General features: G+C 46.8%; 7 protein-coding genes and 2 long non-coding RNA genes across 9 annotated transcripts; 5 read left to right on the forward strand and 4 right to left on the reverse strand.

The window, feature by feature from the left end:
• Positions 1-45: 45 nt before the first annotated feature.
• Positions 46-1,807, reverse strand: LOC6897236 (COP9 signalosome complex subunit 1b-like). Its single transcript, XM_002137372.3, has 2 exons — positions 1,500-1,807; positions 46-1,440 (listed from the first exon to the last, which is right to left on the reverse strand). The coding sequence occupies exons 1-2, from the start codon at positions 1,533-1,535 to the stop codon at positions 91-93; spliced, it is 1,386 nt and encodes a 461-aa protein (XP_002137408.2). The 5' UTR covers positions 1,536-1,807; the 3' UTR covers positions 46-90.
• Positions 1,808-1,863: 56 nt separating this feature from the next.
• Positions 1,864-2,834, forward strand: LOC6897237 (protein starmaker). The gene has a single exon (XM_002137373.3). It carries the CDS (start codon positions 1,978-1,980, stop codon positions 2,764-2,766), a length of 789 nt encoding a protein of 262 aa, XP_002137409.2. The 5' UTR covers positions 1,864-1,977; the 3' UTR covers positions 2,767-2,834.
• A 4-nt stretch (positions 2,835-2,838) lies between these two features.
• LOC26534367 (uncharacterized) lies at positions 2,839-4,405 on the reverse strand. Its single transcript, XR_004471157.1, has 3 exons — positions 3,384-4,405; positions 3,087-3,327; positions 2,839-3,028 (listed from the first exon to the last, which is right to left on the reverse strand). It is a non-coding gene; the product is annotated as an uncharacterized lncRNA (long non-coding RNA).
• Positions 4,406-5,811: 1,406 nt separating this feature from the next.
• LOC4801489 (elongation of very long chain fatty acids protein F-like) lies at positions 5,812-6,808 on the forward strand. The gene is made up of 2 exons (XM_001358535.4): positions 5,812-6,079; positions 6,139-6,808. Exons 1-2 carry the CDS (start codon positions 5,864-5,866, stop codon positions 6,703-6,705), a joined length of 783 nt encoding a protein of 260 aa, XP_001358572.4. The 5' UTR covers positions 5,812-5,863; the 3' UTR covers positions 6,706-6,808.
• Positions 6,809-7,200: 392 nt separating this feature from the next.
• LOC4801488 (elongation of very long chain fatty acids protein F-like) lies at positions 7,201-8,296 on the forward strand. Its single transcript, XM_001358534.4, has 2 exons — positions 7,201-7,578; positions 7,641-8,296. Exons 1-2 carry the CDS (start codon positions 7,288-7,290, stop codon positions 8,211-8,213), a joined length of 864 nt encoding a protein of 287 aa, XP_001358571.4. The 5' UTR covers positions 7,201-7,287; the 3' UTR covers positions 8,214-8,296.
• A 4,128-nt stretch (positions 8,297-12,424) lies between these two features.
• Positions 12,425-13,207, reverse strand: LOC4801494 (uncharacterized). The gene has a single exon (XM_001358536.4). The coding sequence runs from the start codon at positions 13,095-13,097 to the stop codon at positions 12,462-12,464; it is 636 nt and encodes a 211-aa protein (XP_001358573.4). The 5' UTR covers positions 13,098-13,207; the 3' UTR covers positions 12,425-12,461.
• Positions 13,208-13,750: 543 nt separating this feature from the next.
• Positions 13,751-14,964, forward strand: LOC26533088 (uncharacterized). The gene is made up of 3 exons (XR_001451693.2): positions 13,751-13,882; positions 13,943-14,070; positions 14,138-14,964. It is a non-coding gene; the product is annotated as an uncharacterized lncRNA (long non-coding RNA).
• Positions 14,965-16,318: 1,354 nt separating this feature from the next.
• Positions 16,319-21,729, forward strand: FBXO11 (F-box protein 11). The gene is made up of 4 exons (XM_001358537.4): positions 16,319-19,131; positions 19,194-19,374; positions 19,441-20,515; positions 20,594-21,729. The coding sequence occupies exons 1-4, from the start codon at positions 16,990-16,992 to the stop codon at positions 20,721-20,723; spliced, it is 3,528 nt and encodes a 1,175-aa protein (XP_001358574.2). The 5' UTR covers positions 16,319-16,989; the 3' UTR covers positions 20,724-21,729.
• A 572-nt stretch (positions 21,730-22,301) lies between these two features.
• LOC4801496 (L-asparaginase 1) lies at positions 22,302-24,337 on the reverse strand. Its single transcript, XM_001358538.4, has 3 exons — positions 24,170-24,337; positions 23,883-24,109; positions 22,302-23,827 (listed from the first exon to the last, which is right to left on the reverse strand). The coding sequence occupies exons 1-3, from the start codon at positions 24,267-24,269 to the stop codon at positions 22,334-22,336; spliced, it is 1,821 nt and encodes a 606-aa protein (XP_001358575.2). The 5' UTR covers positions 24,270-24,337; the 3' UTR covers positions 22,302-22,333.
• Between the last annotated feature and the right edge of the window lie 388 nt (positions 24,338-24,725).

Here is a 24,725-nt window from a genome sequence, read left to right on the forward strand (position 1 = left end):
AACGAGTTTCGTTCTACGCTGAAAAGATCTCAAGCAAGAGTCAGCAGATGACTAAGTAGATGATTTAATGGTTCTCAACACTCAAAGAGTTCATGGAGCCTGCTTGCTGCCGGCCGTGCGGATATCGCTCTTCACTAGGATTTTGCTCTGGAGCACAGCCGCACGCAGCATGGTCATCTTCGCGATGCGCTGGTAACTCTTTTCCAAGGCCAGGGCACGCCTGAAGCTGCTGGTGCGCTGATCGACCTCTCTGGCGTAGAGAATCTTGTGGTGCGAGTCGATGCGGGCCTGGAGGTGGCCATCCTGAATCAGCTGCACCACCTCGTTCTCCAGATCGCCCACCGAGCTGTTGAAGGCCACGGCCATTTTGTGCATGTCGGCCGACTGGTAGGGACTGAAGTACTGAATCATGGCGCGCTGGCGAATTTTCGCGTAGAGTGTGCTCACGTGCGGGGCTATGTACATTTGCACGAGGAGGTTGTCGCGAATCTCGTCGAGCAGCGTCAGGCACGAGGCGTACTTGCTCTCGTGGAACATGAAGATAATGTCGCGCACCTGCGGCTCCTGCTCGAGGAACAGCTTGAACGATGTGGAGGCAATCACCTGGCGCTTCAGCTCCGGCCTGTCGAAGGTGGCCAGGGCGCAGAGGCCGCCGTAGACAGCCACATCGTTGAGGGAGACCGGCGATACGAGGAACTGCTCGCAGTGGGCAAAGTTGGCGTTCAGGAAATGCTCGGCGGCCACCTTGTAGTTCTTTTGGTTCAGCTCGGCCAGGCCGGCGAAGCACTCGAGGTGTGTGTGAAAAGGGCCGTTGAGCCGATGGACCTTCATTTTCACGTCCAGGGACTTCGTCTTCGTTATGTAGGTCCTGGCGTGGTCCCAGTCCTGCATATAAATGAACACCTGGATTATGTGGAACAGCATGTCCATCATGTCCTCGACGCCGGTGCAGTAGCAATCCATCCGAGAATGGCATTCCCGGACACTTTGCAGATCTCCGCAGCTCAGATAAAGGTCGGCCATCTCTTCGAGGCTGCGCCGAGCACTCTGCTTAAACGATCTCGACTTGTAGAACCTCAGCTCCGAACTAAGCTTCTCCAGCTGGAGGGCAGCCCCCTTCATCTTGGTCTCCACCCAGACAGGATCGTACGCAAACGAATCGGCTGGCACCTGCTCTGCAGGCGACGTGGGGTTCAATTCGCTCAATTGCTTGTGCAGAAAGGTGTACAGACTAACGTTGTACGTGGTCTGCACGTACGTGATGGCCATTTTGAGCGCCTCCTCGCGCAGGATGGGGCAAACCTCGGCCACATGAATCAGGCGCTGCAGTCGTACAATGCCGTCGTATCGACTGGCATACACCTCCAGGTCTATGCTGGGGCTCTCCGCCACGATCTTCCCGGTCGGTGCTGCATTCGCTGGCACGGGTTCAATGGCGTTCTTTTCGTTTGGAAAAAACTTGTCAGCATCAAGAAAAGCTGTAATCCTCATAGGCTTACCTGCATCGGGAGCGGCATATTCACAGGCACAGACATCTTGAGTAGAAATGCTGTTTAAATCTAGTAAGTTGTAGTTATTTTTAACGCGAAGTGAAAATTTTCCATGAAACTTGATTGTCAAAGACAAGCCGGAGAAACATCGCTGTTATCGATGTTTCGATGTAATCTGCATCGATGTTTTTTCAATCATCCCTGCACTCAGCTTATTGGCGAAAAATTTTTATAGATTGCTGAAATATCCACAGCTTCTGAAAGGACCGGGCAGACCCTATTCGATATGTTATTTATGACCTTTTTCCACTAGACTTGATCTGAAATGACATAAAAAACAGTGCTGTTAACGCCAATGCTTTTTAAAGATGGCAGAGCTAGAGAAACAGTGTTCGTAAACGCTCTAAGGCACACAGCTTCCGCAGAACAGCACGTTTAGCATCACTTGAATACGTTTTTTACTTTGGAAACATCAAAGACAAGCGAAATGAATTCAGATAAAGATCCGTTCTTTGCAGTGATCAAGTGCGAGATGTGCATCAATCCGGCTACCAATTTTTTGGTCGGCCTCTGCCAGCGTTGCGAGAAAATTTGGGCCAAGCGTCCGGAGTACATGCCGCTGACCAACCATCGCATAATGGCTGCCACGCTTGCCAGTGTGCGCCAGCCGGATGCCCCCATGGATCCCACCTTCCAGAAGGCCATGATAAGTGCAAGGATGAAGAAGGCCCAGAAGATCGCGCTCTTCCACAAGATTCGTGGGAATTTCACCAACAGCGTGCTCGTCGACACTGACTCCAAAATGGCAGTGCCCTTTACGTTTGAGGACAACTATTGGGATATTCCCGAAATCATGGATGAAGACGTTGTGGCTTTTCAGCGCAATGTCGATCTCCTGGCTGACATGGTGCCAGACAGAACGCATTCAAACAAGGACAAGGATGCCACAGACAAGGAGAAAGATCCCACAGACAAGGACAAAGATACCACAGACAAGGAGAAAGACACCATAGACAAGGACAAAGATGCCGCAGACAAGGAGAAAGATCCCACAGACAAGGACAAAGATACCACAGACAAGGAGAAAGACACCATAGACAAGGACAAAGATGCCGCAGACAAGGAGAAAGATGCCAAAGACGAGGACATAGATGCCAAAGACAAGGACAAAGATGCCAAAGACAAGGTCGAAGATGCCAAAGACGAGGACAAAGATGCCAAAGACAAGGTCGAAGATGCCAAAGACGAGAAAGAAGACTCTGGATTGCCCGAATAACACGTGGTGGCCAAATATTCCAAAGAAAATGTAAACCACAGTATTAAAACAATCATTATAGAACAGAACACGTTTCAAGGGTTATTATTTATTTGGCCTTTTGGTGCAGCGTGAACACCTCCATTGACCAGAGACTTTTCAACGAGAAGATGTGATTGCATCCGTCCCAGCAAAGTTGCCGCTCGATTTCTTGATTGATTTCCCACTCCCATTAAGTCCATGATCTCAGGTAGCTCTAGGTCATCGGCTGATCGGTTGTTGGCTGGGGTATGGAAACGGAGTATTAAACTGCATTTTCAATGGCGCACTCGTACACTTACAGGCTCCGTCGACGATGCTCCCATACGTTGAGGGATCGTGGTCCAATTCCATTATATCACGTGGCAGCTTGCGGACATCCACGATATCTCCCACATATGTATAATACTGCCCAAGCTGCTAATCAATCGTTCCGAGGCTGCAGATCCTCCGGCTCAAACGTCTGGGTGGGCCAAACTAGTTTCCTATAGGCCAAGCGGTCCCTCACATCATAATTAGGTGGCGGATCGTCCGGCGTGGGCGCTGAAACAGAATAAAACCTGTATAAACACGTTGCAACTGGTTGGATACCTCGATACCTGTACATATATCAAAATTTTCAACAAAAATACGTCCGGAAGAGAGACGTCCAGGGTGAACACAAGATTTAGTACATCTATAATTATTTGTTTATTAAGCTTTTGCATTTTCTTTTTGAGGCTAGAGTCCCCAGTATTGTAAAACGACGAAAATCAACTCAGACACTACGTCATAAATTAGTGTAGTGTAATGGTGTAAATAACTATCGATTTCAGCGATATCACGTGCAAATTTCGTTTCCCAATATTTCACGAAACGAGCGGCGCCAAAGTTCAATGGCCGCTGCCCTTTAGCCACTCCTAATGGAACACCGCAATTAGAGCCGCCACCAGATCATTACCGAATGATTATGGCCAATTACTAGTTGGGCCTGGCTAGGAAGTTTCACTGTGGGCGGTATCGTATGGAAATACTGAATACTGAAGGCCAAAATTCAAATGCCAAAGTCAAAAACCAATTGAAGCCAAGTGATTGTCTGGCCAGGATGGATATCTGGACATCGGCCATCAGGCAATGGCTGTCTCCGGGGGCTCATGGACATTTTGCTAATGAAAATGTTTATTCAAATTTGCGTCAATGGATGTGTTTACACGAATGAAATGACCATCAATCTACATGAATAAGCGTAAGTATAGTCGATGTACTGTTCTTGGCCTGCATTGTTCGGCAATTTGTTTAATGGGAAAACTAATAAATCAAATGCGCCGTCGATTACAATCAAATTTAGTTTGGATGGTGCTCCAAATCCACGACGTATCGATTGACTCATCCCAGAGGGCAGAACATACTCCTTGGGTAAGTAATGTGTGTATTTGCCCTAAGATTCCACAGAAACTACTGTTCAAGGGGTTAGCCTCCGTGTGGAATCCAGCAACAGGCGAGAGCCCACTCCAACCACACGCCACGACGCTGGTCAGCACCAGGACTCGAAGAGGATGTCCCGCCATGGAACATTAGTCAAGTGCAACAGCTTTCAAATAAACATAAATTGAACATGCTGAGCCAGCGGTGGCAAGAGTCGAATCCCTGGTTGGGAAGCAGCTGCTCCTCCTCGTGCCCCCTGGCCCCCCTCCCGCCTGGTGTCGTAATTAAAGCCAGTCGCGCAATAACGAAGAGGAATGTTTGTTGCCAGCCAGCGAGGACCAACAAGAAGAGGATGCGCCTCTAATTTATTTGTTTTTCTCACTTGACTTTTATTTACACGTGCATTGGCATGCGAGTGTCGTGGTGTGGAACGGAACGGAACTTCTGCTGCTTCTGGGAGGCAAAAAACTATGCCAGCATCGGCATCGTGGCCATAGTTTGCTACCTTTGTTTGGGGAAAGTTCTCCGTGCGCATTCCGGGGTCAGGGCACAGTGCCAAATTGGCCTAATGGCGTTAATGCGAAGACGAGTCGGGACTAAACCAGCCCAGCCCCAACACCAAAGGTCGTTTACAGAGGGCTGCAGATACAGTTGAAGATAGGGCCAGAGATGCACTTGCCAAGCCAAGCCCTGTTTAATGGCCAGACCCGGTCCCTACCTCACTTGCCCCAGAAAAGAACTCTCAATGCAAATCAAAGCACTTAAAAAGTTGAGCAATTTGGCAACGACTGCTAACGGAAGGCCCCATGAACGGCATTGGAAACGAACAAATATTCATTGAAAGCATACGAAGGAACCGCAATACATTTTCATGTTTATATTGCATTGCATCTACTGTACACTAAAGTCTGGAGCTGCCAGATAGGAAGAGTCAGCCAAATGCAGAGTTTGTTCCCTAATATTCAACGACCATTGATACGGCCGGACATTGTCTCTATGATCGCTTTAAGCTGATGCAAACATAAACACGGTTATATACACATATTGCATTGGTTCAATTATAATCTGTGTTGGCTAGCTGGCACAGTGTGGGGGCTGTACATAATTCCGTATGCATCGAATTTGTTGGCTCCTGAATTTGCTGGCTTCTGCAGGATGTGCGTGCAATGGCGGTGCTTATTTACATCCCATTTCCGCATCCGTTTTGACTAGAACCGCTGCCCCCTCCCCCTTTCACGGGTCTCCCTCTCTATTTTTGCGTATGCGTGATTTTCCAACATTTCCACAGCCCAAGCCCGTATAAAACTTTTAATGGAATTCCCATAATCATGTTTAAAGTTACGAAGGACCCGGAAAGTCGCGCTGTATTGGTATTGATTAAGAGGAGAGCACTGCCACAACAATGTCGATGGCTGTGAATGCCAATACACAGAGAGCTAGTAATTTAGTGCTAGATAATGCATCATGGGTCGACATGCCTACCCCACGTGGAGGCCCAAGTACTGCATAAGTACATTTGGGAGTACGCAATAGATTAGCCTAGTGCACCGAGTGGAACCTAAATGCGAAAATTCTGGCATTAAAATTGTAAATGAGAGGCGCATTGTCGAGCATTTTGGGCCGCGTATCGACTAGTCGCCCGATCGCCGACACCCAGGGCGCACCGAGATCCGCAATGTTTGAGATACTGAACGCTCCACCCGTAGATCCCTTTCGGGCGCCCCTTTTGGACAGCCACTGGCCCACCCTGGTCATCCTGGCAGCCTACCTGCTGTTCGTGCTGAAGGTGGGCAGGCAGCTGATGGAGCACCGGGAGCCCTTCGATCTGCGCGGCGTGATCAAGGTCTACAACATCGTGCAGGTCCTGTACAACGGCATAATGCTTGTGGGCGTGGGTGATCAGGTTTGAGGCACAGATGGGACCCCGAGTAATGTTTGTGTCTCTCGCAGAGCTTTTACTTTATGCTGAAAACCTACGACCTCAAATGCATCGTCAACCTGCCGCTGGACCACGAGTGGAAGAACACCGAGCGCTGGCTAACCTACTCGTATTTCATCAACAAGTTCCTGGACCTGCTGGACACCGTCTTCTTCGTGCTGCGCAAGAAGCACAGGCACTTGTCATTCCTGCACATCTTCCATCACGCCTTCATGCCGTACTTCTGTTTCCTGTACATACGTTTCCACGGACACGGCGGCCATGGCTTCTTCCTCTGCTTCTTCAACGTCCTCGTGCACGTCCTCATGTACACCTACTACTACGTTTCCTCCGTACGCAGGGATGGCCAGGCAAAGGTCTGGTTCAAGCAGTACATCACCATCGTTCAGCTCGCCCAGTTCGTCATTATCCTCATTCACTGCATCTACACCCTACGGCAGCCCGACTGCAATGCATCCCGCGCGGTGCCAGTCTATGGCGGCCTCGTCGCACTCACATTCATCGCTCTGTTCACTAATTTCTACATAAAGGCCTACATAATGCCCAAGAAGAAGACGTCGAAGCGAAAGGTGCAATGAATGCTGGATCTAAGCCTTCAGATGTATTATTTAAATATTCGTTAAGCGATCTAAAAATTCCAATAAACCACACAATTCAATAAGAGCCTCTCTATACTCAAGACTTAATAGTCTTGTTCTTCGGATCATAAAAGTACAAAAAGGTATGCACACCTTTACTCTGCCTTTACTAAATGGACTCTGCTTTCACTACTCCACATAAGATGGAATAAGATAGTTAACCCTTTGCTAAAAACTGCAGAATAGCAACCAAATAAATAACTTCAAGCTAAAAAGAAAGAAGCTATTATAGGTATTGGTAAAAGTGCAGAACAATCTGTGGAGGTTTGACTCTTTGTAGGTGTCTGCAATGTATGCTTTTTCTTAGTTTTCAAATGAAGGGCACACAATATTTTATCTGGCTCATGAATATACTTTTCTTCCGACAATGAAGTACATATGTACACATCTATGTAGGCCCAGGGTAATATGTTGATTTGACGATAGTTTCCGAGGTTTTGTAGTCCACTGGAAAGCAATTGGATTTCCATACGGCCCATTAGCACACGATTTGCATGCACTTATCAATGAGGAACGCAACCAATGGCAGACACTATAAAGCAAAGGTACATTTCTGGGACTAGTCTCTGGACGGACCCCCTTAAGTACGGCACGGAAATGTTCGAGGTGTTCGACAAACCCTATGCGGATCCTGTCCCACTGCCGCTGGTCAACAGTGCCTGGCCCCTGGCGACCATAATCGCACTCTATCTCCTGTTTGTCCTGAAGCTGGGGGGGCAGCTTATGGCAAGGCATGAAGCTCTTCAGCTGCGAGGAGTCCTCAAGGTGTACAACATCGTCCAGGTCCTGTACAACACGGTCATGCTAATATGGGTAAGCCGGCTCAAGAAGGTATTTGCTATTCATTAACTGGAATCTGTTTTGCCACCGACCAGGGCATCCATCTGATATTCGTGGCCAGGCCGTACAATTTGAGCTGTATGACCGTCCTGCCGCAGGATCACCCAATGAAGTCCACGGAGCGCACCCTGTCCTATGTGTACCACCTCAACAAGGTGCTCGACCTAATGGACACGGTGTTTTTCGTGCTGCGCAAGAAGCAGCGCCAGATCACCTTCCTGCACGTCTTCCATCACGTATTCATGGCGGTGACCACGCACATGCTGATCCGATTCTATGGCCATGGCGGCCATGTCTACTTCATCTGCATGTTCAATGTGCTGGTGCACATCGTGATGTACGGCTACTACTATGCCTCCTCCCAGAGCCGCAATCTCCAGGAGAGCCTCTGGTGGAAGAAGTACCTGACCCTCACCCAGCTGGTCCAGTTCCTGCTGATGTTCCTGCACTGCGCCTACACCGGCCTGCAGCCCAACTGCAATGCGTCTCGGGGCGTCATCTACTTGATCTGCACCATGTCTGCGTTCATGTTCGTGATGTTCACCAATTTCTACATAAGCACCTACATTCGACCGAAGAAGGGCAGGTCCAAGGGCAAAGCGCAATGATACCCATTCCCTGTGATCCCAGCCAAAATTTGAATTTTCCCTAAACGAATTAAATATGTAATTAAATGTACACCAAGACGGCATATTTCTGAAACGTCACTTGGATGCCCATCCCCGGGGTGGTATCCCAGCCATTCATAAGGCCTTTTGTGCAGTCCGGCCGGAGGATGGCCTAGTTGTGGGCCGCACGTGACCTGCATGTCCCCCCAGTACGTGTTTGGATTTCGATTCTTTCTCTGTGCATTTCCATGTGGCTTTTAATTAGAATATAAGACTGGGCCAGCAGACCCGTCGATTTATGGCACCGGAAGGGTCGCCTGCCTGGCATGGGTCTGCCTGCCTCCATTTGCATAAGAATCGCATGCGGCGAATCAGAGTCGAAGTGCTTGCTGAATAATTGCGGCGGCCATGCAGTGACATTAAAGCGAAACCGAAGGCACAGTCAAGTGCAACGACAAGCGCCCCGCCTCGCCTTGCCTCACTCTGGGGGCTTCTGTGTGCCGGGCATTGGCGCTCGGTGCCGCAGACAGAGCCGGAGCGGAGAGCGTGCTGAGTAATTGCCGTTTTAAATGACATTAAACGTGCATTGTGTGGTTCTTTTAGGACCTAAGAACCCAAGGCAGTTTATTTCTTCCTTGGCTGCCACTTTTTCCATTTCGCTATTTTTATGCACACCCTTTGCATGTGGAGAAAGGGCGGCCGCAACCGTGAAATAAATCTCAAAATTGTTAACAATATTTATTTAGATTTCCTCGACATTACACAGCAAAAACATATAGTCGCAGGGGTACATAATGTGTACCAGCAGATCGGCAAAATTGTTGAAGATACACTACAGAATATGCCAATCAGATAGATGGATAGATAGTCCATGGTAGGTGCTGTAGGAGACTCCCCTACTGTGTATTGAAGGACTCCCTCCTTTACTGAAGGCTATTTTAGCTAAGGAATATATCTTATAGTTACACAGCAGTCTTCTGTCAGGTTATTATTTTGTGGTTGGGCTGCGGTGGCCCCATTGTTGGCCAAAAGCCATTTGTCGATGGGGAACTGCAAGGAATTGCACCTTTAAGCCAAGTCATTCGCCACTGGCTATCGCAGGGCAAAGGAATTACTTCTTATTAAAGGTTGGACATTGGAGCAACGGTAAAGGTAATGGCGACGCCAACGAGCAAGTGTTTGGGGAGGAGTGGCCAGTGGGCGTCAGCCATTGCAAATTGAGTCATTTTTCATTCGAAGCCGGATAAGATCGGGTGGAAAGGGGAAACGGGGCGGCCGGCAGAAGGCCTCAATGTGTCACAATTCCGTGGCCATAATTGGGTCAAAGAATTGGTCCTTTATGTACGGTGCTTGACCGCTGAATAAGAAGGATTATGCCAGTTTTTCTCTTTCTCTCTCTCTCTCTTTTTTGTTTTTTATTGGATTATGTAGGGACAGGTGCATTAATGTTATCCAGCTAAAGGCTGAGAACATAAAACCGACAATTTATATGGCCCCGGAAAATGGGGTTGGAGCGAGGGGCACGGCACACACTCGCATCCCTGCCTGCCACATTTTTGGGTAGCCAAATTGGGAGGCATAAAAATGGCGTCTCATTATGGTAAAGTTAATATTTCATGGGCAATTTACCGAGATTGAAACCGACACACTTCAAAAACTGCGTACGTATACGCACACACTGGAGCATAATTACGGTTGCCGATTTCCAAAGGTCCTTCTGTTCTGTTCAGTTCAGTTCGGTCGTCCTTTTCGCTTTCTTCATACAATTTTAAACTCAATTAAAAGTTTTTCGCATTAGACGTACTTGTGCCCAAAGAGCGAGACACACATTTGACACACGACCCCACTCACCCCACTCCATCATTATGCATATATATCCGTACATATATGTATATGCTGTGATGGGAAGGGAAGGAAGGAGGTCCGTTCCTCTCGAAATGACATTCGCATTTAGTTGTCATTAAAAATGTGAGTGATACGATCTAAATGACTTGACATGTGGTGCACACCTGAATGGGATGAAAGTTCACTCGGGCCGCGGTCCTTGGCCAGGTCCCAGCAGGCATGGGAATTCAATTGAAGCCAACAACCCATTGACACACATTGATACGCCTCTTAGCTCCGGATATACGCGTGCTACGGCGCAACCCGAGATGCAGGGAAGACCTTTAATGAATGTGACATCTCAATGGAGTAGTTTGGGTGATCTAAAAAAATAGAGAGTCTCAAATAATTGGTTTACCATCGAACGAAAGATTCCAGTCAGAGTCTTGAACTGAGGTGCCCCACCGAGAGAAAAGCCCCCACTCAGATTTAAATATGTATGCCATTGAAAGTGGTCTTTAATTTGATTGATAATAAATATATTCTATAATTATGTTAATTATATTTCCCACAAAGTGAATTCTATATAATCTAATAATCAAATATTAATTTAAATGTGTGTGTTGTGGTTTTTCCTTAATATATGCTTAAACTTTGTCAACTTTTACGGTGAACCCGACCAGACATGACTGCAAAACCCATAAACGAGAGTCCATTCTCAGAGACCCTGCTGGTACGTAAGAGACCTGACTGCCTGCCTGAAATCGTGGCCATAGCCGTAGCCAGTGCCGCATGAATAATGAAGGCAAATCGGAAAGAGGCAAAACAGCAAAAAGTTAAATGCTTCTAATGACAGAAAATGAAGCAAATGACGAAAAATTGCGCAAAACAAAAGAGACAAATAATAGCATGCCAAAATGGCCGCCTCGGGTCGGTACGGACTCTGGGCAGCAAGCGCCACCTCACTTGCACCGCCCCACCGCCAAGCACATCCTGCTCAGCCACCCAGGGAGGGCACGCACAACCGGAGATAGGGAAAGAGAGCGCGGAGAGGAAGAGAGCTAGTGGTGGTGGTGGTGGTGTGGTGGCGAGGGGCGAAGTGAATTACCAACAGCGGGCGAATCAAGAAAACCATGTGCGCGGCATAATTACGAAGCAATTAGACGAAATTATTATTGAGGTCACTGGCAAGGGGGGCACCCGGTATCCGGGGGCCCGTAGAGAACATATGGCCAGAGCTAGGGCTAGTCCTTGCTGCTGCTGCTGCTGCTGCTCCTCTTCTGTCTCTTTCTCCTAGTTCTAGGGGTGGCGTGTCAAAGGGATGCGTATGCCATTATCACTGCCGACAGAGCGAGAAAAAGGAAACCCAGGCACTAAACGGAGAGCACAAAGCACAACACACCAAAACAATACACAGAAAAGCAAGCTCAAAAGGAAGAAAAATAAAACAACGTAATGCCAAACACGCCGAATACCAAATGTCCTTACCAAGGGTCTGATATGGGTAATGGCCTCAAAAAGATATCAGGGCAAATGCCATTGGAGATGGATACTTGTCCGCTGCAGTACGGTTCATAATTGTAGTTGAGGAGACCCTTTTGGAGTACACTTTCCCCATTATGACCATCAAAAATATGATAGATAGATGCGGGCCCTTAGTCATGTGGGTCTGGGTCAGTGGGTGAATATTTACACAGCTGCCACTGAAACCCCAAATAGACAGTAGGGGAATAGTACTCTTCCGTACAGAGGGCAATGAATTGGCGTAACATGATTTAAAGTTGAGACATGAACTTGCATCTAAGTGTAGTAGTTTTGGAAGTTCACAAAAACGTCAGAATTTCGGATAGTTTTGCATTGAGTTTGAGTTTCAGTTTGACGGTCAGCTGGTATTGGTAGCCTTAACGATCGCGTGTTCAAAGTTCAATGCTGACAATTGAATAAAGCCGTTTAAACATTTCGTAAAATGACAATGACAAAACACCATGCAGAGTCCTCACTACCCCACCCACTCTGGTTGCATAGGGAAGTCGAAAGCTACGACCTTAAATTGTTGCTTGGCAGCCAACTAAAGGACACTCAGATTCAAACGTTTCGCAAAATAATTTCGGGGTCAAACATGAACAGCAACTGGAAGGCGCAAGGATATAATTGGAGCTGCGTAAGCCCACCTTCTCGACCTTTGTGATTGGCAACGGCATTGAGTTCTGTCTGAACAGTCGCAAAGCCTTGTACCTCTTGATTCCCGTGCTCCTGGTGATAATGGCCAAATGTTCACCTCTTCCACCTCAATGGCTTGCCTGTAGCCTGGCAGCATTGCTCCAGAAAATACACTCCCAAGAGTGTAAGTCCCCAGAGCTGGGTACGGCGATTCTCTTAACCAATGATCACAAGTGTATTACTAGTTTTATTGATATCGATTTACTACATGGGATCTTCCATCTTGCCGTTATTGGGCAGCTTTATAGCCGCCTCTCTCGAAGGTGGTGCAATCTTATGAGTGTTCCCATCCTCGGCCTGGACTATGTGCTCCGGCAATTCTGAAGTACTCCTGAAAGCCAAGTCTGGACAAGCAACGCACGTGTAGGAGACACTAAAACTGATAGCTGGCATCAGAGTCGTTTCTGAGACCTCGTAGGCGTTTTTCGATGTATTGGGATTAACGCTTTGAGATGGTATAGGTACTGGCACGCATCGGGACGTACGGTCATTAACAGTGCGCACAGATATATTGTTATCCACTTCATCGTCACTATCAGCAGAGCCTTCCGAACTCTTGGGCTCACAGTGAAACCTTTCTTGCTTCTCGAATGTGGTGCTGTGATGGTGTTCCTGACGAGGCCCGACACATATAAAGCGCTCTGGCGCGTTATTCATTAGTTGAACACCATCTACCAGCAACTTACGATGGCCTGGATGGTAAATGCCCAATATTTTAAGATCCCGCGGAACAATTAGCTTACATTGGGCAATTGTGTCGTAGCCATTTTTCATAAACCTATCCATATACATCTCCATGGTAAGAAGCACCAGCCATTCCCGGACAGCGTGTGGACACATTCCAAAATAATTTTATTTCCTCAGAAATTCCAAAACAACACCGAATATTTTGACATTTCAAATGGACCAAAAGCGTCCGTTACGGTTAACTAGTTTTTTGAACTGTCACCCTTAGATAGAGTTGCTTAGATAAAACATGCCGATCTGGCAACGACGCAATTACAATGCAAGGAAATTAATTTAGAGGAAAAAACAGTGAGCAACAAACACCTGTTTTATACGTAATAGGATAGAAATTAGAGCTTTAATTTAACCAGTCCTGTAGGAAATTGATTATAGAATCGGATAAAATTATGTGTTTAGGGCTTAGGGTCCTAGCCAGCTAGTAATATTCCACGGAATATCAAAAACGAGAAATATGTATAATAGTATTTTGCGGTATATTTGCGTCAGTATATTTGCGGTATATTTTTAAATTGAGGCAGTATATTTTTATATTTATTTGAATCGGTAAAAACCGATTAAATTTAAATTATGTTCTCTTTTTGTTGGAACTTTTTCGCTAAAACCTTTTTTAAGCTATTAAACTATTGTAGACCAAGGGGGTATATATTTAAATACCACCGAAAATAATGACCATTGAATAATTTATGCTCAGTTCAGGAACAGTTGAACTGTTTAAATAAATATCATCACATTAGCCTTGAGTCAGTTCAAACTCTTGGAAAAAATGGAATACATGTTTGTTTTACGAATCTCGTCAGTCTGAAACCAGGAGCAGTAGAGTGAACATTAAAATTTATTGTTTAATTTTTAGTTTTGTGTTTTTGGATTCCAGTTAAAAAGTACAAAAAATTAAAAAAAAAAAAGTTTTGAAAAATAATTAAATTTTTTTGTAATTTAAGGTTCATACTTTGAACTTTGTGGACTGTGCTGAGGACCCTGAGGCGGCCCCTGTTGCAGTCCCTGCTGTGGACCGCGCTGTGGAACATCCTGCTGAGCGATAGCGCACATGTTCGTCGAATCTGAAAAGGTTAACTAAATTTTAATTTATAAAATTTTTTTTGTCTTATTTGGCTTATTCCCTCTCATTTTATTAGGTACTGTACCTTTCTGTTCTGCTGATAATGACAGCTAGTCATTTTTGGCGGACCAGCGACGACTAGCACTTCTCCTGCTTTTTGTGGATCAATCCTTGGGCCGAGCGCCAGACTTTACACAAGTGCAGAGCTGACGGGAACAGCCACGCCATCTGCTCGGAGGAGAACGTTTCCGATCTGACAACAACAACAGCAGCAATCAAGCGCAACAGCAACAGCCGGAAGCTGCCAGGGTAGATGTCACTCTACCATCATTGGCATCCGAGGACTCGGGCTTCAGTTGGGAGCTGAGCTCGGTCAGCACAAGCAGTGCCGCGGTGTCCGATTCCTCGCGCAGCAATATCAAAAATAGCAACAAAATCAATTCAGATTAAGTCCACGAATCGGATCCCAATACCATACGTCGCAGTCCCAATACCTTCCTGACGGGCTGCCCCTTCAGCAGCAGGTCGCTCTATGGCCTGCTCTGTGGGCAGCAGTCCTTCCGGATCCACTCCAACATTTATTGCGCGTCGTATTTTGATGCCCAGCCAGGACCCCCACCCAGTGGGCGCAGTGGGAGGTCGAGACGACGACGACCGGTGGCTCAGGGGTCGGTGGCTGGAAATAACGGTATGCCTTCAGGCCGATTTTCTCCACAGCCGCAATACACTTGGAGATCATCTTACAATAATGCACTTTATTCGCTCTGAGAGAACACCAAGAGCTCCCAGAGGCTGTGATTCGTTCGACACGAAGATCCTGTATCCCGTAATTAAATGAAGACAACAAAATTTCGTTAACAAACAATTTTTAAGAAAAAAATATACAATTTTCGCTTGATTTTAGATCCCTGTGGAAAATAAAAAAGAAAAGAATTGAATTAAGTGGAAATTGTTTTGGCCTAAACCTTATTTTATGGGCAATACGATAAAGATGAGAACTTAAATTTAGTCAGTCCTTTAGGAAATTGATGAAATAATCAAATGAAATTATGAGTTCAGACCTGAGTGTCTCAGCTAGCTAGAAACGGAATATCAAACTTGTCAGTATCTGTTTAAAAGGTACTTCAGAGACCAAAAATTGATATCGGGATCAGGATATATGTACAGAAAACTAATCAAATGCATGAATATGTCTAAAGCATATCAATCTGAGAACATTTATTTATTAATTACGTTTTAAAAACAGTTTGAACATTATCTTTATACACGCATCATGTCTTCATGTTTAACTATTTTGTTTAAGCCTTGTTTTGGTCAAAATACAATAAAAGCAAGGACTAAAAACTAGCCAATCTTGTAGAAAATGTATTCGTCAACGGCTTAACATTATGTGAGCAGAACTGAGGGTTTTAGTTAGCCAGCATTATTCAACGGAACCTATAAATTGAGTAATATGAATGACTATCCTTCCGTTTTTTGTTTTTGCCTATTTCGCTAACACCTGTTTTTGTTTGACCTATTTCGCTAAAACCTTTTTTTAGACAAGATCCAATAAAAGCAAGTGTTTAAAATAAACCAGTCAATCAGAAAATAGATTCACTAATCGGATAAATATATGTGGGCAAGGCTGAAAGTTCTATCTAGCTAATAATATTCGATGGAATATCAAAATTGAGCAATATGGTTACCAATCCTTCACGTAGAACTATTAACCTATTATAAACCAAGGGGGAATTTCAATTTTCCACCGAAAATAATAATAACTTAATAATTTTAACGCAGTTCAAATGAAAGTTAGCGTGGTTATTTTTAAGTATAGATGAAAGATGGCATGAATCTACAAGAAGAATTTACAATCGTTAATATTTTCCGCCATTTACCTCAAGTAGTTGAACTATTTAAATAGTGGGCTTAAGTGGGCTAAGTTCGGTTTTTCATCATACAAGACGCTATATTCTTGTTGAAGGATCAAAATGGAGGCAAAAACAGTAAACGTCAAGTCTTTAAAATAAGCCATACAAGTATAAAATATATTCATTATTTGGATAAAATTATATGGGCAGAGCTGAGAGATATAGATAGCTAGTAATATTCCACGGAATATCAAAATCGAGCAATATGGAACTTGAATTTGTCAGTATATGTACGGTATATTTATAAAATGAGACGGTATATTTTGGTATATTTCTGAGGGTCGGACGGTATATTTTAACGATAAATCCGCGGTCACACTGCTTACGGCTCTCGAATTAATTTTAATTTTTTGCCATAAAGAAATAAAATAAAGTAATTAAAATTGTGTCGAGTAGTGCAGTAGTGCTCAACAAAGTTTGCTCAGTGGTGGTCCAATTAATGAAAGTGATAAACAAGAAAATCGTACAAAGAAAGCTGAACGTGAAGCAATACGAACACGAAGCAAAGAGGAAACAAAAGTAACAATGCGCGAGCGAGATAGCAGTAGGCAAGTGCGTTCGCTAGTGTAGCTCTTCTAACCAAATAAAACAAAACAAAGGAGAAACAAAGGATAGAAACCCCGAAAAACTCCACAAGCAGACACACACACACACTCGCATTTACAATAAGAAGAAGCAGATGATGATGAAGCAGAGCGACAGATAAATTACAACAAGAATGGAATCCCTTGGCCGGAATTAAATCAATCCATAAATAAATTATATGTGATCCAGTGTCGATAGGTATCCGCCGTCCGCCGTAAAAGAGTGAATGGAAAAATTCTTCGCTGAATTATAAATGAGTGCCTCTGTGTGTCTTTCGGTGTGTATGCAAGTGTGAGTGCGTATGCATATGGGGTTGGAAAACTGTGAAAACTCGACGAATACGGAAGTGATAAACGCAAAAGACTTGGTCCAGACCACTCATCGAGATCTTTTCTAGCAGCAGCAGCAGGAGCAGGAGCAGGTAAAGAAAATGCCGAGCGCCTCGTTTACCTCGTCACGCACCTACGTGCGCCGCTCGCGACGGAAAGGAGCCAACCGCATCGCCATGCCCAACCGTCCCACGGGCAACATCATGGATCCCATGCTGCAGCAGAACGTTGCCAGTGGATCATCGTCATCATCGGCCGCCGCCAGCTCCTCCAACAGCACCAGTGCTGGTGCAGGGGCAAGCGGAGGGGCAGCTGCTGCTGCTTCTGCTGCAGCATCTACTTCGGGCTCGTCCGAGTACTTTGACAGCGGACAAGGCACAAGTGGTTCGGGTGGAGGGGGCGGAGCCAGTGGCTCTGGGTTCTCTGGCAACTTTTACAATGCACTACAGATGATGGACACCACGGAGAGTTCGGGCGCCGGTTCCAGTGGCGTTGGCGGTGGTGCCGCTTCGACATCCTCTAGCTCAACACCGACGGCAGCAGCAGGATCAGCAGCGCCTGGGGGATCCTCATCGAAGTCCACCTGCGCCACATCTACGTCGGGGTCCAGTTCAGCCGCCACGTCGTCCTCCACCGCCGCTGCGGCTGCTGCCGCCGCCTCCAGTCATCAGTCGCCGTATGACTTGCGGCGCAAGATCTCTGCCAGCAGCCACGAGCAATGGTGCTCCACTGGACCCTCCTCCTCCGCTATACTCGTCGGGCCATCCAGTAGTTCACCGCCCCTGGTGAATCCCAGCTCCTCGCCATCCAGCTCGTCATCGTCATCTTCCACTTCGTCGTCTTCGTCATCATCCACTTCTTCGTCGTCCTCATCCTCCGCAATCGTGCAGGCGCCCTCTACGAGCGCCACATTCCCGGTGAACAATGCCCCCACCACCGGAGCCACTCTCGCCCAGCCACCCAATGTGCACAGTTCCGTGCCGCAGCAGCACTGCGGCGCCCTGCCAGTCGGCGCCGCCATCGAGGACAACAACTACATGCTTCCGGCCAGAAAACGTTCGCGACGCCTGTACACCCAAAGCGGTGATGCGGGTCCAGCGCCCGCCACAGAGGTAACTGGTGGTGGCACAGCCACAGCAGGCGGCAGCGGCTCCCCCACGGCTGCCCAGTATCTGCAGTACGAGTTGGCCGATGAAGTGCTTCTGGCCATCTTCTCCTATCTGATGGAGCAGGACCTCTGCCGCTTGGCGTTGGTGTGCAAGCGTTTCAACACAATCGCCAACGATAGCGAGCTGTGGAAGCGACTCTACCAGTCCGTCTTCGAGTACGACTTGCCCCTGTTCAATCCGGAGCTGTGCAAGTTCGTGTTCGAGAAGCCCGAGGAGTCGGAGTTTGCGAATCCGTGGAAGGAGAGCTTTCACCAGCTGTACCGAGGTGTGCATGTGCGTCCCGGCTACCAGGAGAAGCGCTCTTCTGGCCGCAGCATAGTTTTCTTCAACACCATCCAGGCGGCCCTGGACTATCCCGAGGAACGGGCTGCCGCGGGGGGAGTGTTCGTGTCTGGGGCCGGCGCTGGCGCTGGTAATGTCGTCTCTGCCGGTCTATCCAACACCAGTGCCGCGGGTGGCGGTGCTGGTGCAAGTGTCAATGCTCTGGTCAACATTTACGAGGAGCCAGTGGCCCCGACGGAGCATCCCGGACCACTGATATTCCTACATGCTGGCCACTACAAGGCCGAGTATTTGTTCATCGACTCCGATGTGGCACTGGTGGGAGCTGCACCCGGCAATGTTGCCGAATCTGTAATCCTCGAACGGGAGGCCGGCTCCACTGTGATGTTCGTGGAGGGGGCCAAGTACGCCTACGTGGGATATCTCACACTGAAGTTCTCGCCGGAGGTCACGTCAACCGTTTCCCACCACAAGCACTATTGCCTCGACATTGGCGAAAACTGCTCTCCCACAGTGGACAATTGCATCATCCGGTCCACCTCTGTGGTGGGCGCTGCCGTCTGCGTCGGCGGCGTCAACGCCAATCCCGTGATCCGCAACTGTGACATCAGCGACTGCGAGAATGTGGGTCTCTATGTCACCGACTATGCCCAGGGCACGTACGAGCACAACGAGATCAGTAGGAATGCCTTGGCCGGCATTTGGGTGAAGAACTTTGCCAGTCCCATCATGCGCGAGAATCACATACACCATGGACGCGATGTGGGCATATTCACCTTCGAAAATGGAATGGTAAGAGGCAGCTTCTTCTCCTCTGTCAGGGATCTCTATACGTCTGTATTTGTCTTTTGCAGGGCTATTTCGAGAAGAACGATATACACAACAATCGCATTGCCGGCTTCGAGGTGAAGGCTGGTGCCAATCCCACCGTGGTCAAGTGTGAGATTCACCACGGCCAGACGGGGGGCATTTATGTGCACGAAAACGGTCTGGGGCAGTTCATAGAGAACCGCATTCACTCGAATAACTTTGCAGGTAAGTAGATAAAGCAATCCCCAATCACCGAGTGACTATTTCTAACTTGAAATCTTATTCTTAAAGGCGTCTGGATAACCTCCAACAGCAATCCCACCATACGCAAGAACGAGATATACAACGGCCATCAGGGCGGTGTGTATATCTTTGGCGAGGGTCGTGGCCTGATCGAGCACAACAATATCTATGGAAACGCCCTGGCCGGCATCCAAATACGCACCAACAGCGATCCCATAGTGCGCCACAACAAGATCCATCATGGCCAGCACGGTGGGATCTATGTGCACGAGAAGGGCCAGGGCCTGATAGAGGAGAACGAGGTGTACTCGAATACGTTGGCTGGTGTCTGGATAACCACTGGCAGCACTCCAGTCTTGCGGCGCAATCGAATCCATTCGGGCAAACAGGTCGGCGTTTATTTCTATGACAACGGTCATGGCAAGCTGGAGGACAACGACATCTTCAATCATCTGTACTCGGGCGTGCAGATCCGGACGGGCAGCAATCCAGTGATACGGGGAAACAAGATCTGGGGTGGCCAGAATGGCGGTGTCCTCGTCTACAACGGTGGTCTGGGGCTGCTGGAGCAGAACGAGATCTTCGACAATGCCATGGCGGGCGTTTGGATAAAAACCGACTCGAATCCCACCCTCAAGAGGAACAAGATCTACGATGGCAGAGATGGTGGCATCTGTATTTTCAATGGCGGCAAAGGGATCCTTGAGGAGAACGACATTTTCCGGAACACACAAGCCGGTGTGCTGATCTCAACGCAATCGCATCCGATACTGCGACGGAATCGAATCTACGATGGCCAGGCGGCTGGTGTGGAGATCACCAACAATGCTACGGCCACGCTGGAGCACAATCAGATATTCAAGAACAAGTTCGGTGGGCTGTGCCTCGCCAGCGGCGTTCAGCCCATCACACGCGGCAATAACATCTTCAACAATGAGGATGAGGTGGAGAAGGCCGTCTCCAGTGGCCAGTGCCTCTACAAAATCAGCAGCTACACATCCTTTCCCATGCACGACTTCTATCGCTGTCAGACCTGCAACACCACCGACCGGAATGCCATCTGTGTCAATTGCATCAAGAATTGTCATGCAGGCCATGATGTCGAGTTCATACGACACGATCGGTGAGTAGCCCCACTTGTTTGCAGTGGACTGCATTGTGGAGTGCATTGTTACAACCAAATATTCCAAATCTCCAACAGCTTCTTCTGCGACTGTGGTGCTGGCACCCTGTCCAACCAGTGTCAGCTGCAGGGTGAGCCCACGCAGGACACGGACACGCTGTACGACTCGGCGGCGCCCATGGAGTCGCACACGCTGATGGTCAACTAGGGGGCAGGACAGTCAGTGTCAGTGTATCATCCTCTAAGCTAAGTCTGTATCTCCTTTAAGTCGTTAAGCCCAAACCAAGCTCTCAATTTTCCCGCACATCTCACAAGTGCTGCTGTAAATATTCAGAAAGAAACAAAAGCCAAGCCCCCCAATAATACAATTCTTGTTGTATGTAAATAATACTTAATTATTCTTTCGTTCGAAATTTAACTCAATGTGCAATTTAGTTTAACACACAAGAATAACTCACTCGCAAAGTTTATAACTTTTTAATTGAAATGAAATCATGAAAAGGAAACAAAACAAAAAAACAATCGAAAATCTAAACAATTCGCAAAGAAAACTGGAATTTTTCTATCAATGTATGTCACAACGAAGGAAGGAAAAAGGAGAAACATTTTTACCACACCACACACAATATGCATTTGTTTTTGTACGACGGAAAATGTTGTAAACGTAGGGGAGGAAGCAAACGATTGCAGCGAAGCCCCGTTTGAACCCAGTGAAGAACAATTTTTGTAATGTAGATTAGTAGAGATTTTAAATTTACAAAACAAACAAAAAAAAACAAAAAACTAAAATAAATTCTATATGTTAAGCCATACCATAGACGATCGACGATTGAGAGAGAGAGAGATACATGGGTGTGCGTATTTGGCCACTGATTAACAACAATTCGAAGAAAGCAATTCTAAGTATTAACAACAAACTAGATTAGCGGCAGGCAATGCTTCAGCAAAACTAACTTATATATAATTATATACATACATATATCGTACGAGTATAGTAGACACTCTCCACACACACACACACATACACAGAACACACGAACACAATATATAGTACATATATACTCGTACGTACACATATAAATCTATGCGATATCTAAAACTAAAACTAAAACTAAACTAGCACTCAGACAAGATACAAATCAAAAAGCCTTTACCGTGCGTAAAATACCAAGCAATATTTCATGTCTAAATGTTGTAGATCAAAATTTGTAGCGCAAAAAACATAACATACAATAGAAACAAAAGCCATGTGTCATTTTAGCCAAGTAAGTTCCGAGTATTCGAATTATGCAAATCACTTATTATTTAAGTCTGTAGCCTAAGTGAACAGCAACTACATACATATATGCATACGAGAGTAGTAGAGAGGACCCTTTATCATTAACAATTAACCATTAACCATTAACCTTTAACCTTTAGCCCTGCGTGTCGTATTAAGTATTTTTGTTTTTATCGCATAGCCTCCCGTTTCTTGTTTGTATCCTTGTTTCGCCTGTTCTTGTACTTTGGTTTTAATTTGAGTTTCCATTCGAAGATTGAATCAAGCCCAAACCCAATCACACATAAATGCATATACTATATACATATAAGACATACTACGTAGAGATTTATTTTAATGTGTTACCTATGCAGCTAATATCGTCATCGTCGTCGCCCTTGACTTGGACAAACCACTAATTAAACATATAAATATATATATGTATATTTATATATATATATATATATATATATAAACAAGGTATAAGCTAATAATATTTGAAATTTGACAAAAAAAACAACAAAAACAAAACGAGTATGGAATCATTTTAATTGATCTTTCTAATTTATACAGCCACATGGATCCTTCTTGTAGTTGTTCTCCCTGAAGCGCAGCAACGTCACGATGTGGTCATGATGGGCGGCCTTGGCGTAATCTATGGGCGTCATGCCCAGCTCGTCCTTCACATAGGGATTCTTGTAGAAGGGAAGGAGATAGTCGACCACTTCGTGGTTGCCCAACTGGCAGGCATAATGCATAGCCGTGCGTCCCGTGCGATCCGCCAGGGTTAAATCGGCGCCGGCCAGCCGGAAGGACTCCATGCGTTTGATCTTGCCGCGTTCCGTCAGAGCGCGCAGCAGTTCCGCCTGCACCTCCGGAGGGTCGCTGAGGACAGCCCCTTGGCAGAGCAGAGCCTTTATCACGTCATGATTGTCCGTGTCGACGGCCTCGTGCAGCGGCGTGCGGTTAAACCGATCATGGACATTCACCGCACAGCCGACGGACAGCAAAAAGCTCACGCAGTTCAGCTTGCCCAGATAGCAGGCCAGGTGCAGGGCAGTGCGACCGTCACAGTTTTCGTCACACAGATCAGCCCCATACTGCTTGAGATCCCCCAGCTTTTCAACATCGCCGCTCATGACGGCAGCGGACACCAGTGCGGGATAGAAGATCGAGCACATCTGCTCCCGCTCGACCGAGGAGGACATGTGCAGAGTGCGTGCCACGCCCTCAATCAGGTCGATATCGTTGATTTTGGCCAGCTTATTGGTGGTCAGCTCTCCGCGGAGGCTCAGGTGCATCACCTTCTTCTTGTTCGCCAGATCCCATTCGCACTTGCCCAGCACGTAGGCCAACTTGGTGAGAGCTGCCTCTGGAGTCATATCATAGCCAGGAATCACACCTATTTCCGTGAGAACACTGCCGGACTCGTAAATGGGGGCAACGATTCCGACGGAACACTGCGTAATATTGACCACTAGGACACCCCTGCCGACCGCCTCGCGCAGAACGTCTAGGATTTCCTCACGATTCGCTGGGATGTTGCCGGCCCCGAAACTCTGCAGGACCACTCCCTTCATGGGCTCCCTGAGGAAGGCACACATCACGGCGGTAGTTATGCCTGGATACATGCGCAATATGCCCACATTCCTCTCCAAGCAGCAGTGCACCGAAAACTCCCCGATGTTGCAGGGACGGAATATTTGGCGGTTGTTGATCTCAAATTTAATGCCCGACTGGCCCAGTGGTGGCTGATTTGGCGAGTCGAAGGCATGGAAGGAGTCGGCGTTGATCTTGGAGGTGCGACAGCCCCGCAGGATCTTATTGCCAAAGAAAACAAGGACTTCCGGAATGTTATATTGACCCGCCAAGAGCAGAGATCCCAGAAAATTGTCCCGGCCATCGGTGCGGGTCTCGAAAATGGGGATTTGTGCCCCCGTCAACACAACGGGTTTGTTGAGATTCTCCAACATGAAAGCTAGAGCAGAGGCCGTGTATGCCAACGTATCCGTGCCATGAAGTATGACAAAGCCGTCATAGGACTTGTAAGCATTCTACAGACAGATATGATGTCTAAGAAGGGAGAAAGGAAAGACATACAAAACTTACAAACACGTCCTTGGCTATTTGCTTCCACTCGTCAAAGCCCATACAACTGGAATCCAACAAGGGACAGTACTCCACCAGATCATACAGGATACGACAAGGTGCACCCTCCACCATGGGCAGCACCATAAGCGACGAATTCTCTGGCTGGACGGTCTTATATTGTTTATCGTGACAGTTGGGATATTCGCGCAACCGTGCCGTCAATTCCTTGCGGGCAGGGGCCAGCACTAGCCAAAGGAGATGTGCACTTGTAAGGAATATAGTTTACATTGATTATACTCGTATACCTCCCGATGAATTCCGCATCATCCCGATTGTCCCACCCGTATAGATGACATGTACGCGGACTTCCTTCTTCTTGCGGCACCCACAATTTTTGGCCGGCATTTCTGAGGATTTCTGCTATTGGGGCAACTACAGTTAATTTTGAAAGTTGTTTTATATATCAAAAAATGATTAATAGACAGCTAAATCATTGTTATTTGTACAGTTTCGTTTTAAAATTTGGCGCCTTAACCAGACAGTACATACCAGAAATGCATTTGGTAGATACAGTATTTTTCAGCAGAAACGTACTAGGGCGTACTAGAGATGGGCTATACCACTATCCATAAAGTATATAGATCCCAAGAAATTATGAAATTATACGGTTATATATATATAATTACACAATATAATTTCATGTGGAATAGCGCGAAAGAGCGCTCAAAATCTACATGAGGCAGAGATTTAACTGTAACACGATTCTCATGCATTTACGATTCTCATACATACGTTTAGTTTTCTCGCATCTTTAAAATTGTGGATGCCACAGATTTTCGTCTTTGTGAAGGGCGATAAAAA

Source organism: Drosophila pseudoobscura, chromosome 2 (genome assembly GCF_009870125.1).
Source record: "Drosophila pseudoobscura strain MV-25-SWS-2005 chromosome 2, UCI_Dpse_MV25, whole genome shotgun sequence".
NCBI lineage: Eukaryota > Metazoa > Arthropoda > Insecta > Diptera > Drosophilidae > Drosophila > Drosophila pseudoobscura.

What these genes read in the sequence shown, in the direction of transcription:
- LOC6897236 (XM_002137372.3), bottom strand. Translation starts at nt 1,535, where the DNA reads ATGTCTGTGCCTGTGAATATGCCGCTCCCGATGCAG. An exon ending in ATATGCCGCTCCCGATGCAG is followed by an intron (nt 1,441 to 1,499) that starts GTAAGCCTATGA and finishes CCAAACGAAAAG; the next exon opens with AACGCCATTGAACCCGTGCC.
- LOC6897237 (XM_002137373.3), top strand. Translation starts at nt 1,978, where the DNA reads ATGAATTCAGATAAAGATCCGTTCTTTGCAGTGATCAAGTGCGAGATG.
- LOC4801489 (XM_001358535.4), top strand. Translation starts at nt 5,864, where the DNA reads ATGTTTGAGATACTGAACGCTCCACCCGTAGATCCCTTTCGGGCGCCC. An exon ending in ACGGCATAATGCTTGTGGGC is followed by an intron (nt 6,080 to 6,138) that starts GTGGGTGATCAG and finishes TGTCTCTCGCAG; the next exon opens with AGCTTTTACTTTATGCTGAA.
- LOC4801488 (XM_001358534.4), top strand. Translation starts at nt 7,288, where the DNA reads ATGGCAGACACTATAAAGCAAAGGTACATTTCTGGGACTAGTCTCTGG. An exon ending in ACACGGTCATGCTAATATGG is followed by an intron (nt 7,579 to 7,640) that starts GTAAGCCGGCTC and finishes GCCACCGACCAG; the next exon opens with GGCATCCATCTGATATTCGT.
- LOC4801494 (XM_001358536.4), bottom strand. Translation starts at nt 13,097, where the DNA reads ATGTGTCCACACGCTGTCCGGGAATGGCTGGTGCTTCTTACCATGGAG.
- FBXO11 (XM_001358537.4), top strand. Translation starts at nt 16,990, where the DNA reads ATGCCGAGCGCCTCGTTTACCTCGTCACGCACCTACGTGCGCCGCTCG. An exon ending in TCACTCGAATAACTTTGCAG is followed by an intron (nt 19,375 to 19,440) that starts GTAAGTAGATAA and finishes TTATTCTTAAAG; the next exon opens with GCGTCTGGATAACCTCCAAC. An exon ending in GAGTTCATACGACACGATCG is followed by an intron (nt 20,516 to 20,593) that starts GTGAGTAGCCCC and finishes AATCTCCAACAG; the next exon opens with CTTCTTCTGCGACTGTGGTG.
- LOC4801496 (XM_001358538.4), bottom strand. Translation starts at nt 24,269, where the DNA reads ATGCCGGCCAAAAATTGTGGGTGCCGCAAGAAGAAGGAAGTCCGCGTA. An exon ending in GATGCGGAATTCATCGGGAG is followed by an intron (nt 24,110 to 24,169) that starts GTATACGAGTAT and finishes TCCTTTGGCTAG; the next exon opens with TGCTGGCCCCTGCCCGCAAG. An exon ending in AAATAGCCAAGGACGTGTTT is followed by an intron (nt 23,828 to 23,882) that starts GTAAGTTTTGTA and finishes ATCTGTCTGTAG; the next exon opens with AATGCTTACAAGTCCTATGA.